Source organism: Mus pahari, chromosome 3, assembly GCF_900095145.1.
Source record: "Mus pahari chromosome 3, PAHARI_EIJ_v1.1, whole genome shotgun sequence".
Taxonomy (NCBI): domain Eukaryota; kingdom Metazoa; phylum Chordata; class Mammalia; order Rodentia; family Muridae; genus Mus; species Mus pahari.
In genome coordinates this window covers 11,543,673-11,560,196 of record NC_034592.1, presented here as the reverse complement: position 1 = coordinate 11,560,196, position 16,524 = coordinate 11,543,673, and the positions used below count along the sequence as shown (strand labels likewise).

Genomic DNA, 16,524 nt, shown 5'->3' with positions numbered 1-16,524 from the left:
CACGCACACACACATGCGCACACACACGCACACACACACACACACACACGCACGCACACACGCGCGCACACACACGCGCACACACACACACACACACACACACACACACACACACACACACGCATGCACGCACGCGCGCGCACACACCCTATGGATTCCAACCCACTGGCCATGACAGTGACATCAAGGACACCCTTGTCCTTGCTATTGTAAGGCTGACTACAGCTCAGATGATGGGAAGGCTGCCATTAGCCTTTCATCATCAAGGAACCCAGTATCCTCCTCCATTCTTCTGTACAAGATATATTTAGTCTTGCCAAAGAGATTTCTGGGTTGCCATAAATTCTCCTTGCTATCAGAACAAGATAAGGCATTGAAAAGGGGTTACCCAGAGGGCAGACATCAAAGAGGTGAAATGAAATAGTCTCAAGTCACCTCCACCCTCTGGATTCCCTCCTCTAGCTAATGGCTTTCTATTCCTTCTCTCTGCCTCTAATTAGAATATTTACCAAGAGTTCTGGAGCCCTAGGATTTTCCTAGGGAATCACACTTTGTAGCCAGCCAACCTATGCTGATGCCTCTGTCCACAATTTTAAAAGAGGCTCTTGTTGGAAGTCTATTGGAGTGCAGAGAGACTAAATTAGACAGTAGGGAGAAGTTGAAGAGCTTTTAAAATAGAATAGGTTTGAGGGTGTCTGACCAGAGGGGACATCTCAATCTCAGGCTGGCAGCAGCTGGCCTTGTTTCCTAGATTGTTCAAGATTCTTTTTGTTGTTGTTGTTGTTTGATTGGTTGGTTTTGGTTTTGAGACCTTGTTATGTAGCTCAGGCTGCCCTGGAATTTACTATAGAGCAGGCTAGCCTGGAACTAATAGAGATCTGCTTGCCTCTGCTTCCTGAGTGCTGGGATTAAAGATGTGCACCATCACACCTGTCATGGTTTAAGGTTCTTGACTCTGAAAGACTTTTTTCCCCCAATGCTGTCATTAAGTCCAAACCACACAAGTGCTCTGCTATTGAGCTACAGCTCCACCTTTCAAAATTATGTTCCTCAAGAAATCTCAGCAATTAAAAGCTTTTTTAGTGGTCCTAAGTTCAATTCCTAGTGCCCACATAGTGAGTGGCTCACAACCTTCTGTAACTAGTCCTATAGGATTTGATTCCTTCTTATGGTATGAGGGTGCACATACAGATAAATCTCCCAAATACATAAGATACATAAGTAAATTCATATTTTTTAAATGAAAGAAATGAGAGTTTTGTGGAGCTGTTAAGACAATCTATGAGGGTACAGTTTAGATAGGGTGGTGTCTTGGAAAATTTTTTTGTCTTTCCAAAAGGGACAGGTTTTATTAGGAGAAGTCTTAGGGGCTCTGTTTGGGCCATTGATTCAGAAATCTTTCTTGCTGAGAGAAAACTAGGTAACTGAAGAGAAATGAAGATTAACATTCCTGCATAGCGGGGCAGAGGCCAATGAATTCTTTTTCAAGAGCTATTGTTCATGGGGTGAGGCTCCACCAAGAGAGATCATGGTTAAACTGTGACCTGAGGTATGTGCTCAGGAACTCTGCACAGTAGACAGCCTATATGAAGAAGCTACAGGTTCAGGGGACAGGAGGTGACTAGGAGGGCAGGGGACCACAGGCTGCCAGTGGCAGGAAGGCTCCCAGAACAACAGACTGACATTAGCAAATAGATGGCCAGAGAGCAAAAGTGATTGTGATCCATGGAAGAAATGGACCCTGCCTCAAAATCGTCCACACTGTGTGCAAAGAAACCCCACCAGCTAGGAAGTAAGGTGAACCTAAGTTCTAGGCCTCCTCTGAAGACTATAGTTTGGAGAAGTTAAATAATTTGTTCATAGTCTTGCATGGATATAGTATTCAGTCTCAGTTTTAAACTCTCTCCTCCTTCTCCCTTTACATCCCTTTTCTCTCTCCCTCTCCCTCTTACTCTCTCCCTTGCTCATCCCTCCCTCTAGCTCTCCTTCCTCTCCCTCCCTCCCTCCCTTCCTCCCTCCCTCCCTTCCTCCCTCTCTCCTTCCCTCTCTCCTTCCCTCCCCCCCTCTCTCCTTCCCTCTAATAAATAAGAAAGAAGAAAGGCAAAAGCATGCAGCCTGAGTCAGCCACCCTCTCCCATCTCTTTCTACTGTGTTAGCCACTGCGGGCACCCTGCTTCCCTTCCTTCACAGACCCACATCCTCACACTCACTGTCTCCAGCTTGGCCAGGTGCTTCACACAGGGAGGGACAAGGGGACAGCAGTGATCACATTGTTTACATGAATCTCAAGGCTATTTTGGGTAAATCTTCTGTTTATTCCTCATTCTAAATATGTCTAATCCTCGCCACAACTTTTTTTAAAAGCAGCATCTCTCTCCTTTCCTTTGTTCTCCTAATGCCCTTATGTCAGAGACCACCTGTGTAGTCCAGGACCAACCAGATCTAGGTATTCAATAAAGACGGATTAATTTGAGACAGATGTTCAGGTGTCTAAAAATCCTAAAGCTATTTTAAATAATGAATACTAACAGCTTATTTCTGACAGGATGATTTTCTGTAAGAACTTCACTGATACATTTCTAGAATGTGTCCATTGCACTAATCCGTGTCCACCTGGACCATGAGGCAACAGGTTGAATTATGTTGATAACCTCAGAGTTGTAGGACTAGTGTATCTATGGCCACACCTCCCCTGCCTCTTTGCATGCAAAGTAACGGGTTTAGGACCAGAGTGGCTGGTCTAAGGGAGCCATAAAAGTAGGGTGAGTATTGTAGCCCTCTGATTCCTAGCCTGTTCTCTCTGGGAAAAGGAACACACTTGAACGTGGACCACACTTGAATGTGGATCACACTTGAACGTGGATCACACTTGAACGTGGATCACACTTGAACGTGGACCACACTTGAACGTGGAACACACTTGAACGTGGAACACACTTGAATGTGCAGCTGTTGTTTGTTGGGTTGGCCCCAAAGCCTGTCTTAGTATAAGATCCATTAAACTCCTTCCCACCTCTTTGTCTCCCCTCCTTTCTCCCCTAAGTCCCCAAGTGCCCAGTCCTTAGAACCATCTCAAAAGTACTTCTTGAGTAAAAAATTGTTCTCATGGGTAAAGAAGAATTAGTCACTGTGGGGCTGACAATCTCTAGGGTTTCATGGTGTATTCCTCCCTTCGGGAGGTTTAAGTATGAAGGGTTTAGTAGGGCATGGGGAAGAAGGGACAGTCTGTGACACAGAGAAGATATGTCTGGTGAGTTGTGTGACAGAGGTTCACAGGCAGCCTCAGAAAGGTGACAGAAAGCATTTGGCCAAAATGCCTGTCATTTAACATAGTGGTTTCTCTACCAGGAGTGATTTTTATCCCCTGCTTCCTTCACACTGGGACATACAGCAGTGTCTAGAGATACTTTGGGTTGTCACACTGGGTGGGCACTTGTACTGGAATCTGTTGGGTAGTGGCCAGGGATCCTGCCCAATACCCTGCAATGCACAGGACAGCTACACAACACATACGTTACCAGTCAATAATGTCAATGGAATTCTATAAATGTCACTAGGAACTAGTTTGCCCAAATAATTCATTATTCACATTGGAGCATTTTAAGAGTTGAATGGGCATGGTTAATAAATATTCTGAGACAGTGGACATCACATGTAGATTCTGGTCTGACCCCAGAGAGCAGGGTGCGAGGAGGCAAGCAGTGCTTCTGGTTATTGGGTATGGGTGGATGGGGAGAGAATCACAGGTCAGGTGGGCTCCTGCAAAAGGAGAGCTTTTACTCCTGGTGTGAAGGAAGTACGCATCCAATGAGAAATTGATCAGGGATGAAATATACTGAAATGGATTTTTAAAGGAGTATAATATGACCATGTGTAAATCTTAGCAGTCTCTCAGTGATGTTTTCTTTTACATCAGGAACAGTCAACATGTTTCATGTCCTTTTCTATTCTGATTAATTATATCTACCTGGAAGTCCAGGCCAACTAGTGGGAGCTTCCTCTGTGGTTGATTAGCAATATCTACCACATGTCCCCAAAGGACAGTGATAGATCGTCCATCTGCCTTTATTTCACAAGACCTGGTTTCTCCATCCTTTTGAAAGCTGAGTGAAAGTGATGTGCGGCCTCTTGTGTATTTATTTAGTCCACTGGTGCCAAATACTATGCTGGAAGGAGATAAAGTCCAAGAAGATGCCACCCCTGGCACCCAGCACCTTGATATTTTTGTGGAGCAATAAAGCAATATTTGTGAAAATAAAGCTTCTAGGGAATGGGGAACAGAGAAAGGACTGAAGTTGCCTGGGCCCCTGCTTGGTGAGCCTCTACCCTCCAGAGAAAACAAGAGAGGAGAGTCTGGAGAACGGCTGTGGCTGAGGAGAGATGTGCTGAGGAGCCTCCTCAGGAGGGCGGGGTGGTAAGAACAGGAGCCGCCCGTACACCAACCAATGACTCTTTGGTGTCTTTTACCAGGGCGAGAGATGGTGGGGCCCACGCTGCCTGGATACCCACCCCACATCCCCACCAGTGGACAGGGCAGCTATGCCTCTTCTGCTATCGCAGGCATGGTGGCAGGTAAGGGCTGAGGGGCTGGGCATAAGCATTGCAAAAGGGAAGGAAGCATTGGAGAAGTTGAGAGACAATAGGTGATGAGAGACAGGCTATGTCCCACTCATAGGCACCCCAGTGGACACTGGCTCAATGGCTACCTTCATAGAAGCACCTAGAGAGAACCTCCAGTACCATCTTGGCTCCTTGACTCCTCTTAGCTTAGCATCCTGCTTCCCAGACTTTCCACACAGACAGACCTATGCTTACACCCAAGCACCCCTGTCTCCTCTTCAATGCATTAAAGCGGAAGAGATAAGCATGGGCCTAAGCCTTGGTCTCTTGTAGTTTAAATCAAATAAGATGAATTTCAGTTTACCTATGCATTAAAATATGAATTTGAATGATGATGATGGTGATGATAATTATGGTGGAGGTGATGATGGTGATAATGAACATGATGATGATGATGATGATGATGATGAGGAGGAGATACATCTTCCTTTGCATTCCACACTCAAAAATGAGTGGGGCTCAGGTTCTAACTACCCTGTGGATACCACAGAGTATGAACAGTCCTTCTTCACACTCATTTGGAATGTCCTTTACAGCCCATTTGATGTCTGTCTGCCAATCATGAGCTACTGATGTCCCAGGATGGCAGGGTCTGGACAAACGGGTAGAGTAATGACAATTTTGGGGGGAAAGTGCTAGTCTTTAGAAGCCATGTCAGAAAGCTCCAGGATGGGTGGGTAGTTATAGTGGAACCATTTCCACTGCCCAGAGAGGTTAAAGGGCCTGAAGCTTTTGGGAAAGGCGTTGAACTCAGGCCATGTGTGACCCCCTAATACAAACCATCTACCAACCTTCCTGGCTCTGACCCTAAAGACTGGGCCCCATTCCACCAAGTCTGCTTGCCCCTGGCAGGGGTTAATCTTTGCCAGCCACCCACCCACTCCGGGCACCCTGTGCCCAGGCAGGTGGGCTGTGTGCTCTTAGGCAGAGAGAGGGAAGGAGCAAGGAGAGAGGAGGCTTTGCTCCCTGGGAACCTGCTGAGCTGGCACTTGTTGCTGCCCAGTTACTGTGGCAATGTGCTTAATGCAGCGTTGAAAATACAGCATACTGACTCCTCTCTCCTGCCTGGCCCGGACTCCCTCTCTCCCTCCCTGCCTCCCTCTTGTGGAGCGTGAAATGAGATTGGTCGAGATAAAAAAGGAAAAGATTCGTTTATTTTTTTTTGAGTGTGGATAATGGGGTCTCTCAATCAAAATCCTAGGCTCCAGTCTGCTCCCCAGCTCCCTTTTCCAAGCCCCTCCACCTTCCCTGCTTGCTGCCTGTTTAGAGGAAAGGGAAGTAACACGAGGCACAATGACAATTACTGTCTTAATTATGAATGATTCTTGGGAGCAGGCTCAGGGCAAGGGGTCCCTGGGGCCTGAGTGTGACCTGGAACATGGCTGCCCTGAGTGGAAGGCAGGGGAAGGGTGGTATCCAGTAAGACCTCGCTTAGAGCGGGTGCTGTGAAGAATTGCTCTCTCACGCAGTAGCATGCCGTGAGTACACACGCGTTCATTCACTCACAACACCCACCACATGGATTGCAAGTGAATTGTAAACAGGAAGGGTCTCACCATACCAAGAATGGGTTTCCAGTAGTAAGCTGTGTACACCTGAGTTTCAGGAACTGCAATGCCATTCAAATGAATCACCTGGTTCTTAAGAGCACTCTTATGCAAATGGATTCTGAAGGAATGTCTTTTGTGGAAAAATAACAGATCTATCTCTGACCCCACCTAAGATGTCTCAGTTGACTGAATGGGGATTCTTTCCATTAAAGTCAGTTAACTCATTAATCACCTCCTGCATACATGTAAGGCACATAATAAGGGCTTCAAATAAGGCATGTCAGCTACATTCCTCAGTCAGTTTTGTAAAGGAATATTTTCTGAATACCTGGCCATTTATATGCATAATTTTATTTCTCTTTAGTCCTTATAATACATCTTGGTGGCTGGTAAAACCCAAGTTTTATAGCTAGGAAACCAAGGTTTATGAGAACCAAACAGTGTGTTCAGGCATGAGACTAAGTGACTAAGTTTTTCAAACACAAATTTATTGATTTAACATCTATGCCTTTTTCCACCTTCCCTCACTGTATTCCATCATGAAATAAATAAAGATGCAAGCTGTGGTCTGGCCCTACAGTTAATGGCTTTCATATCAGTTATAAAACAGAAGCAGCAGAGTAGATGGCTAGAGTCATCTGACATCTATCCGTGCTTTCTTCTATGTTCTGCCTTCTCTTTCCATTCAACTATTTCCTTTTTATCCTTCCACCCATCTGCTTATTCTTATTCATCTATCCTTATATGTACACATGTTTATCATCTATGCATCATTCTACCCACCAGTCTTTTTATCCATCCATCCATCCATCCATCCATCCATCCATCCATCCATCCATCTATCCATGTCTCTTCCTTCTTCCACTGTATCCACACTTTTACCTGCCCCTCTTCCAGCCATCCCCCATCCATTCTCTTATTATTAATATTTCTATTATCCTTACCTTTCTATTATTCTATCTAACCTTGAACCCTACTGTATAATCACTTTGTCAGTTAACAAATACCAATGAATTAACAAATTTCTGGGCCTGCAGAAACACACAAAGCATGCTTTGCTATTTGTAGTGACGGACAAGCAGTGGACAAACAAGTCAATGGATAAGTTAGCATATTATCACAGAAAGATAAGTAGGCAAAGGCAATAAAATGTGGTGATGCAGTGAGGAGCCACGGGGAGAGGAGATAACTATTTCAGATTGAATATTCAGGAAGCCTTTCTGAAGAGATTTTCAAAGTGGCCAGTCAAGTGATAAACTGAGGCTGACCATCCCTTGCCCCAAAAAAGACCAAGTGCAAAGGCCCGGAGGCAGGAAGAGCTAATTTAGCATGGCAGTATACGGAAAGAAGGTGAGCACTGGAGGGAGCACTGCAGAGCAGGGGTTTGGGTGGGGGGACTGGGTAGCAGCAGGGACAGGTTTTGGAACACTTCTCAGATGCTTGGGGAAAAAAATTTGTAGATACAGAGACCCATCAGGGGGCCATTGCAATTTTTTTTTTTTTTTTTTTTTTTTTTTTTTTTTTTTTTTTGGGTAAGGGACAACAGTTGTTTTTGCTAGGAAAGTAGCTTTGAAGGATATTTTGGTGATAAATGGAACAAAACCTGCCAGCAAGTTGACTACAGAGATGAGAAGGAGAGAAAAGAACATGGGATGGGTGCCTGTAGAGCGAGCTTGGGAGCCTGGCGGGGTGTGGTGAGTGTAAAAGCAGCAGGGAAGTGCGTGATGGAAAGCAAGAGCTAGAGGCCGTAACAGAGTTGAGACAATTAACTAAATACCGAGCTTCATCTCTCAGGGGCTTTAATGTGAAGCTGCTCCAAACATCATTTGGCATTTTGAAGAGACCAGGAGAGAGTGAGTGGAAAAAAGCAGGCATGCTGCAAAGCAGTCTGGGTGACTGAATACCACAGATCCCAAAGGGAGTGAGGGACAGAGGCTGGGAGTTGCTGCTATTGAAGAGATCCTTGGAAAGATCAAATTTGGATCTAAGGCACTAGGTCTAAGCACCTAGAGCATGGCCTGATTGTAATAGAATGTGAAGACACAGGCAGGAGAAGAGGAAGTGGCATCTGACAAGAACAAAGGGAGCTAGCTTTTCCTAGGCACAAAGGCTTTTCATTATCTGTGGCTATATACAGACAGAGCCACACTGCAAGGTGTATGTGCTATCTACCCATGTGCTGCTTCTCTATCGTGGCATCCCAGAGACTGAGGCAAAGAAGCATGGAGTGTACATCAAATAAATAAGTGGTGGGCGACTAAAGGCCTAAAGTTTTTGCAACCTACTTTTAATAAGGGTTCAACCTCTTCTCTGGTCCACCACCCAGCAGATGTAGTGGAAGAGAAAAGTTATTAGGATATGGGGGAAGTGGGCCTGTTCAGCAATAGTTCTTTGGGGGCCAGCTCCATCTTCTTTGGAAGCAGTTCAGGCCTGTAGCAAGCACCAAATACAATTCAGCAGCTGCACACCAGTCCTCTAGGCAGGCAGACACCAGGCAGACACCAGCTACAGACCAGCAGCTACAGCCCATTCCTTTCAGCAAGCAGACCTCAGACAACTGTAATTCAATCCTGAAGAAACTTCCAGCCTTGCCAATGGGTCTGAGGTGAGGTCTCAGAAGCAGGAAGCTGCTGCAGGAACCTCACAAGCAGTTCTTGGGGGAGTTTCTCTCAGTGGCAAATTATCACAATTGAGCTCAACAATGTTATATAAGGCAAACCAATACATGTGAGTCTTTAGTGAAGAATAGCTAGGTGGAGCAATCCAAATCAAAGCTCAGTGCTCATTTCCCACGGTCTGTGGGGTCATATTCACAGTCCTTCATCACAAGTCCTTCTATATCAAAACATCCTTTCACCTGTGTCTGCTTCAGGAAAACAGCCTTTCACATGTTTGCTTTAGCAAGACATTCTTTCACTTGTGTACCCCAGAAAAACATCATTTGGCATAACTAACTCTCCAAAGAAACTAGAAATTTCCACTTCAGGTGACTGGATGCATGGACAGGTGACAGAAAGAGAGGCTAAGACACTGCATTTTTCAACACCCTCCTGTGTCCTTTAGAGATTGCGGTGTTCAGCACTGGGAGGCCAGAAAAGGGTGCAGGATAGGGCCCTTACTGTATGGCCAGGACAGAACTGGACTCCTCCAAGAGAATTCTGAGAGCTGGGAAACATCTTGACACCAACAGTAGACAGGCTCAGTTCCCACTGTAAGCTACAGGGGCAAGCCCTGAGAGGAGAGCACGGTGGCGAGGCTTCATTCAATTCAGGCTCCTCTTCAGTGTCTTAGCCTTGGAGGAAAAGCCTGGAGGCTTCTGCATACAAGTTTCTCCAATCCTAAGTAAATGGTTGGCTTTGGTCATTTCTTAGTTTTCCTTTCTTCTCTATTCTTGGCCTTCCTTCTTGGACATGTATTTTCCTCCAGTTCTGTGTTTGGATCTGTCCCTAACCCAAACACCATAAGCTTGCTGGCTGGTGTGGAGCCCTTAGACACAGTGAGGGTTCATCAACCTTCTCTGACTTCTCCAGTCTTCCATTCCTCATGTACATATGACTTCTCCAGTCTTCCATTCCTCATGTACATATGACTTCTCCACAGTGAAGCAGTACTCCTGGTCCAGTCTAGGCTTTAAGATTGTTGTGTGACTAAGCTGAGTGCCCATTGAACTTTTTAAATATTTTTTGCACCTGTTTCAGGAGAAAAATTAAAAGAAACCAACATTTATTGATAATGCCTTTATCAAGAGCACGATTCTAAGCATTTAATATTCACTGTCTCACTTAATCTTCACCAAAGCCCTATGAGATAGGGATGAGAGTTTGCCTCATATGATAAGGCCTGGGAGAAAGACATACACACACACACACACACACACACACACAGAGAGAGAGAGAGAGAGAGAGAGAGAGAGAGAGAGAGAGATGCAGCCCAGAGCTGAGGAGTCTTAAATCTTTATTCCAAAGTCTGAAGGAAGGAGTTAAGAAGTCACGTACAGAGCCAAGTTACTTAGCTCACAATCACAGATGAGTTTCTAAAAGACAACATTTTTGAATACAAAATTAACTAGAATCTGGCTGGGTTTGTAAATGAAATCATCTAGCAAGTGCTTGAAAAAATTACCTGGAATTTATGATCAAGTTCCTGCTACATCACTGGTCCAAAGTGCAAGCTGAGACAAATTTCTTCCTTAGTCTTTTTGAGTTTCCCATTCTATACATCGGGAAGTGTGGGAGATGACTTCATAGGATGGTTGGGAGAGATGGAAAGGGCATGATTTGCAGAAACATGCTTTGCGAGCTTTAAACCAAATGATAGATAAGGTAGTCCGCTCACCTTTTTGCTGTTGTGTAAGGAAATTCTTCAGTAAATACTTTGACAAATGATTCTTTTGGGAAACCCAAAGGCTAGCTCACAGAAAAAGGAGCCCAATATCCCTCATATAAATTTATGTTCTGAGTTTGTCTAAAGCAACTTGATCCCCTTTTCCATCACCAGCCCCCTCTTCCTGCCATGGGCTCCTCTGGAAAGTTCCTTCTGTAGAAAGTCCAGGCAACTGAGAGAGTAAAATTTGAACCTGGCTCCTAGAGTTTTGGCAGTTTCCATACTACCTCAAATTTTCAACTGGTGTGGGTTTCTGGAGCCTCACTTTCTTTATCTGGGAAAGAGAGATTAATGACGTCTGCCTCCTCTTATGAAGGAGCTGCCCAAAGTGACCCACACTGTGGGACCTCCTGAGCTCCACTGTCCAGTGCCACCCAATTTTGGACTCAGCCCTGTCAGCCCCACAGATCTGTCTCTCTGTCCCAGTACCCCACACTGGTGTCATGAACCTCACAGGTCTCTTGCCTGTGTGCTCCAACAGGAAGTGAATATTCTGGCAATGCCTACAGCCACACCCCGTACTCCTCCTACAGTGAGGCCTGGCGCTTCCCCAACTCCAGCCTGCTGAGTAAGTTCCTGGGGTTGTCCAGACCCTCTGATGGGCAGGGGAGGGTTGGGGGAGGGGAATGGAGCCAGACCAAATTGTTGGGAGACCCCAGGTTAGATGGAATGTCTAGAGAGATGGCAGTTGTTTGTCACAGAAGAAATCAGCAACAGGTCACCGTATCTGGTAGGTTTAGGGGCGACAACAGAAGGCCAAACATTCTGCCTCTTTTATATCTGTCTTTTCCATAGCCATATCTGTTCAAATTTTGTTTTGTGTAAAATACAGGAATCAAGCCTTGAAGGTCAAGGGTAGAGAAGGGCTAAGTTACACTCAAGCAAAGCCCATGAGGGGCTGTCCTGCCTGTTGGGACTTACAGCCCTGCCAGGAGATACTATTCAGGAGTTCTTTGCACACTGTCAGCTACTAATCTAGATTGGTTGAAAACAGTCATGAGTCACCCACCACAAAGGCTTTGCTCCATTCAGTTCCTTGTATTCGGCTTGAGAAATGGTAGTATTCAGGGTTTATACCTTAAAAGTGAGTTTCAGCAAGTTTTGAGACTACTTTTTTTTTTTTTTTTTTTTAACCTTTGGGTTCCTGAACTGTTTGGGGAAGATTCTGAGGAAAATAAGACCACAATGGTGTTCTTTTAGAGCCTTCCTGAGTGGTAGCCTTATCAGTTGTCAGAGCAAGTCTGAACCAGAGAGAAGCAGTGGTCTCAAAGATCTACAGTCTTACAGACACCTTGACAAACTGGTTGGAACAGATGTTCCCTAAAATTCCTTCCCCTCTTCTCATATCTTACAGTCCCAGAAGTGACCCACAGGGGACTTCCTTGTGCTGTTAGACAAAACAGATGTGTTCAACTCCACACTTAGTCAGAAAGGGCAAAGAGAATGATGCTGATGGTGTTCAGAGGACCTTCGTGTGGAGCTTGGTGGGAGCTCCTCAAGCCCAGAACCCCTCTGGCCTACTAGGAGTACAATTATTTTGGGTGCTGATCTGCCTGCCATTATGTAGGTGTGGCCAGTGAGCATCCAAGTCACCCTCACTGTCCTCGATTTTTGAGGTTCCACACATAGATGTTTTCTATTGCCTACTTTTAAAAGCAAAAGGTCAAAGCAGTCATGAGAAGTAGGGGACGAGAAGCCATCGTTTTTTCTGGCTAGAAACTCAAAGGTGAGGCCAAAGAAGGAGGAAAGGCTGGAGAGGAGTTAATCTTTGATGATCAGATGGGCGGGGGGATGAATGATTAACTTGTGCTGTCTTAAAGGTCAGCAGATCTAGAGGAACGCTATGGTACAACTTTCCCTCTGACCAGCAATGGTGTTGTTGTTTTAATGTGTCCAGGTTCTCCATATTATTACAGCTCTTCATCAAGGCCAAGTGCACCACCCACCTCTGCCACAGCCTTTGACCATCTGTAGTTGTCATGGGGACAGTGGGAAGAACCAGGCAACAGGAGGACTTGGCCTGAGACAGGCCCCAGAGAGTCACACAAAGGAATCTTTATTTATTACATGAAAAATAACCACAATTCCAGCATTGCGGCTCACTCCCTGTGTGGTCAATTAAATGAACCATGAAAGTCAGGATGACCTTGGAGAAGGCCAAACTGTCCTCCAAGATTCATTTTGTGAGTGACAGGAGTTCCAGGAAACAAGAACCACCCATTTCAAAAGAGACACAGTGGAGAAATGTACGGAAGCACGTACCCATCAAAGGAGAGAAAAAGGGTTCACAAAGAACTTAGAGGGATATGAGTCTGAGGGTGTACAGGGCCACCTGTGTGGTCTTCATCTAGACATCTCCAGCAGTTATGAACAGTAAGCAAGTCCTTCTGGCCTACAATCACAGCCTAGAGCCAAGGCTCTAATTATCAGTCGTCCTAGGAGTTACCACCTTGAGCCTCCACCACCTGCATTTTCTGGGGATTCAGCTGACCTTCTGTTTCCAGTTGCTATGCATTTATAAGCACCCCTTAGCCTCTCAACCAGTGGCTACCCTTTTGACAGCAGCGAACCTGTTCCCTGGAAAGTTCACTGAGGCTCTATGTAGAATGGAAGACACAACGGATGGGACCAGCCATGTCCTCTCCCCGACAGCCCTGCCATTCAAGTGTGCTTTCTGCAGTCCCAGCCTATGCAGCCACCGAAGAGACCCCCAAGGCCAGCAACAAGATTCCTTCTCTGGCTCCTCAGCTCTTTCCCCACATACAACCTCACTGTAAATACCGTAAATGAAGCTCTGTTTCGGTCAAGCTTCCCTCTTTCCATCCCCCCAGTCTTTGGTCTCTGAAATATCTCCCTACTATGTTGGGTTTTTCTCCTTCATACTTTTTTTTTTTTAAAAAAAAAAAAAAAAAAGAAAGACAGCCCACCATTACCACATGACTCAATAAACCATTACTCTTGGTCTCAGGTTTTATCTTGGGGATGGACTTCCGCTAAGCACAGAACCAAGTGAATAACAAACTCACTTTGAATAGATTAGAAGGGATATTTTAGATGTCCAGGCTTAGCATTCTCTTCTGACTCTTAATAGATGTCCAGTGCTGGGTAAACCAAGTTTTGAGTTAATCCACTAAGTTGATGCCAGCATAAAGCAATCATGTATCACAGGACCATACCAGTCATACACTTTCCATAAATGGTTGGTGTTAAGTGAAATCCAGAGTATCAGGGATGAATTGGAAAGGTTCCCCAAATAACCACAAGTGACCCCCACATAAACAGCAGTTTTGAGCTTCATAGTGCTGAAGGAAGCAAGCAAGGAGCTGAACTTTTCTTTTGTGTCAGGCACAGTGTGGGCATCTAGGAAGACAAGTCCAAATTAGCCCGAGTTTACATAGAGAAAACCCAGCTTAGGAAGACATGGGATGGCGTAGCCCAAGTGGGAAGTCTTGGGTTCAACAAAGTCTTCTTATCCTAAATCTAGCACGTTCCGACAGTGCCACTGCACCCTCCTTAGGAGTACCAGAGGTTCTAATACAAGGAAGGGCTAGATAGGGAGCTTGCCACCAAGGGTTTACTTTCTTTTGCTGTTCACAGGGGTCTGTTCCCCCGTTTGGGAGATGAGCTCTCTGGCATCTATGTCAACCCTTCCTTTCATTCCGGACCCAGATGATCCAGCATGCCTGGGAAGAGAACAGGATAGAGTTTGGTGGAATTTGTCATCCCAACTTGGAGCTCCATGGTTGGGAGGACAGAAGTAGCTAAAGTTGTTATTTTTTTTCAGGTCTAGCTCAAAGGAGGCTCTAGGAACATTCAAGGGGCAAGGATGGGATGAGCCTAATTGTGTCATGAGGGGAAACTACCCAAGAAGAAACCCTGTCCCCATCCATTCATGGAATGAAGTTCATTTTTCAATAACAGGGATTTCTTCTATCTGTAAGCTTGGAAGTAGAAATCAGAGGCCTATTGCATTCAAAGCTTTTCATGGCTCTGACTCACAGGATTCATGAGTTCTCTAAGGCAATCCACAACTGAGACTCACTTTGAGGTTCCTGGTGTTTCTAGAAGTCTATATAGCGATCCTTACATTTATAAACAAAACTCTTTCAGAAGATATTATATAGCCCTGGCATTCACTTTCATGTCTCAAATGATAGAGGGGATCTGACATATATGTTTGATGCAAAACTTAACTTCCCTTTTCTGAGCTCAGCTAGTTACTGTAGGCTACTCAGTTGAGAACAAATGCTGGAAGACTGTGTGGTGTGAGCCAGCATCAACATGTACTCCCCAGGACCTAGTCAGACACTATCCAGTGCCTGACTCAGGGCTCAGAAAACATTGGAATAGAGCGAATATTCAAACTACCTCAACACTAGGGTGGTTCTGGGAGAGGTTTGCTTGTGGTCCATGCATGGACCCAAAGAAGGAGTGATGGGAAGAAGCAGCTGCGACTGAGCTAGATGGCCATGTCCATCTAGGGGTGGAATGAGGGGAACATTGATGGGTGACTGCAAGGTGAGAGGACTAGTTCACTCTTCAAGGGGAATTCTGTGGGCTATGGAGGAATAGCCTGTTAGCAGGAAGACGTGGGATGAGGTGTTTGCCTGAAAGATCACCAAAGCTCTGAGAACCTACCTTGCTGCATCAGAGACAGCTATTTTTCCTGGTTTTGTAAAGAAGCCTCGGCTTTAAAGGCAGATGTTCCTGTCCACACCGCCCCCCGCCCCCCTAGCCCCAGGCCTCTCTGCTTCTAGCAGGGTGCCAGGTCACCAGGAGCTTGTAGCAAGCCCCAAACAGTAAAACTGGCAATGAATAGATTTCTTACTGGAGGAAGAGTGGGCCCCAGACATAGGGGCAGAGCTGCCATAGACTGCTGTATGAGCCAAATTCCAAGTTTGGAAGGAGGTTGGGGAAGAGAAGAAGCTTGGCTTTCCCTCTCCGAAGTAAGCCATTGGGCTGTCTGCAAGCCGGCTCTGTCCCTCTTCCCTAGGCTGTGTGTAAGGACTACCTCTCCCCCACCCCGACCCTGCTTCCCACCTTCCTTGACTTCTCCAGAATTCTTGCCACAAGTCATTACTAAGAAATAGTAAGCGACCTCTTGTGGTCCAGGAACTCAAAGCTCAAGGAACAGTGCTCAGTGGCCGCAGTCCATGATTCCTGAGACAAAAACTAAGAGAGTGATAGGCACGATGGTTTCCCCATTCCCATGTGCCCCCATTTTTCTGATGCCTTATTTTCCACAAATATATCTTCACTCAGTTTACAATGAAATTACTCTTGTAATTCCCTTGGGAGTGGGCATAGGAAAGACTAAAGATCTCGGTGGGTGTCTACCATTAGCATGACTGCGCTTCAGCACACACAGGTTGGGGTTGTGGACCTAGCTTGGTCTCAGGACTCTTTGAGCCTCAGGATTTATGGTAACCACACTCATGTCCTCTACTGTTTCTCATGTGGAACCCTGGTCCCATGTTGCACTTGGAGAAATTGAGACTGAGAGCTGCTTTAACACGGTCATGTAATTCGCCGAGAGCATGACTGACCTCCTGTTAGTGGCCTAATATTCTCTGTTTTAAGGCGGTAGGAGTCTGGGCATGGTCATGCTTCTGAGAGGCCTCATATGCCCTTCTCCTCATGGAGAGGTTACTGGGTCAGTCACAGCAACATGGCTCTGGTTAAAAGGCCCAAGTGGCAGTAGAAGGCACTATGGAATCTGCAGAGGCGAGGTTGCACCAGGCTGGTCTCTGGTTCCCTTCTGCCCTTGGCCTCAGGTTCTCCCAGCTACTTCCCTTTAGAATCAGAAGGTGTTCCCTCTGTGAGGGAGGTGACTACTCCTCCATAATTATCTTCTGAGGTGATTATGAGCCCAGACATCTTTGTGATACTGGAGAAAGTCCCCCCTTCCCACAATGGCTCCTGCTTTCTCTCTCTCTCTCTCTCTCTCTCTCTCTCTCTCTCTCTCTCTCTC

General features: G+C 45.8%; 1 protein-coding gene across 4 annotated transcripts in view; it reads left to right on the top strand.

Moving 5' to 3' along the window:
• Window positions 1-15,034, top strand: part of Pax8 (paired box 8) — a 57,368-nt gene extending 42,334 nt beyond the window's left edge. The window contains exons 9-11 of one of the 4 annotated variants that reach the window (XM_029536263.1): window positions 4,471-4,572; window positions 11,035-11,121; window positions 12,451-15,034. In XM_029536263.1, the coding sequence (XP_029392123.1) occupies window positions 4,471-4,572; window positions 11,035-11,121; window positions 12,451-12,527 (266 nt within the window). In that variant the 3' untranslated portion in view covers window positions 12,528-15,034. The remainder of the gene's footprint in view (window positions 1-4,470; window positions 4,573-11,034; window positions 11,122-12,450) is intronic. The other 3 variants (XM_029536265.1, XM_029536262.1, XM_021195202.2) reach the window with 3 other exon arrangements.
• Window positions 15,035-16,524: the final 1,490 nt, after the last annotated feature.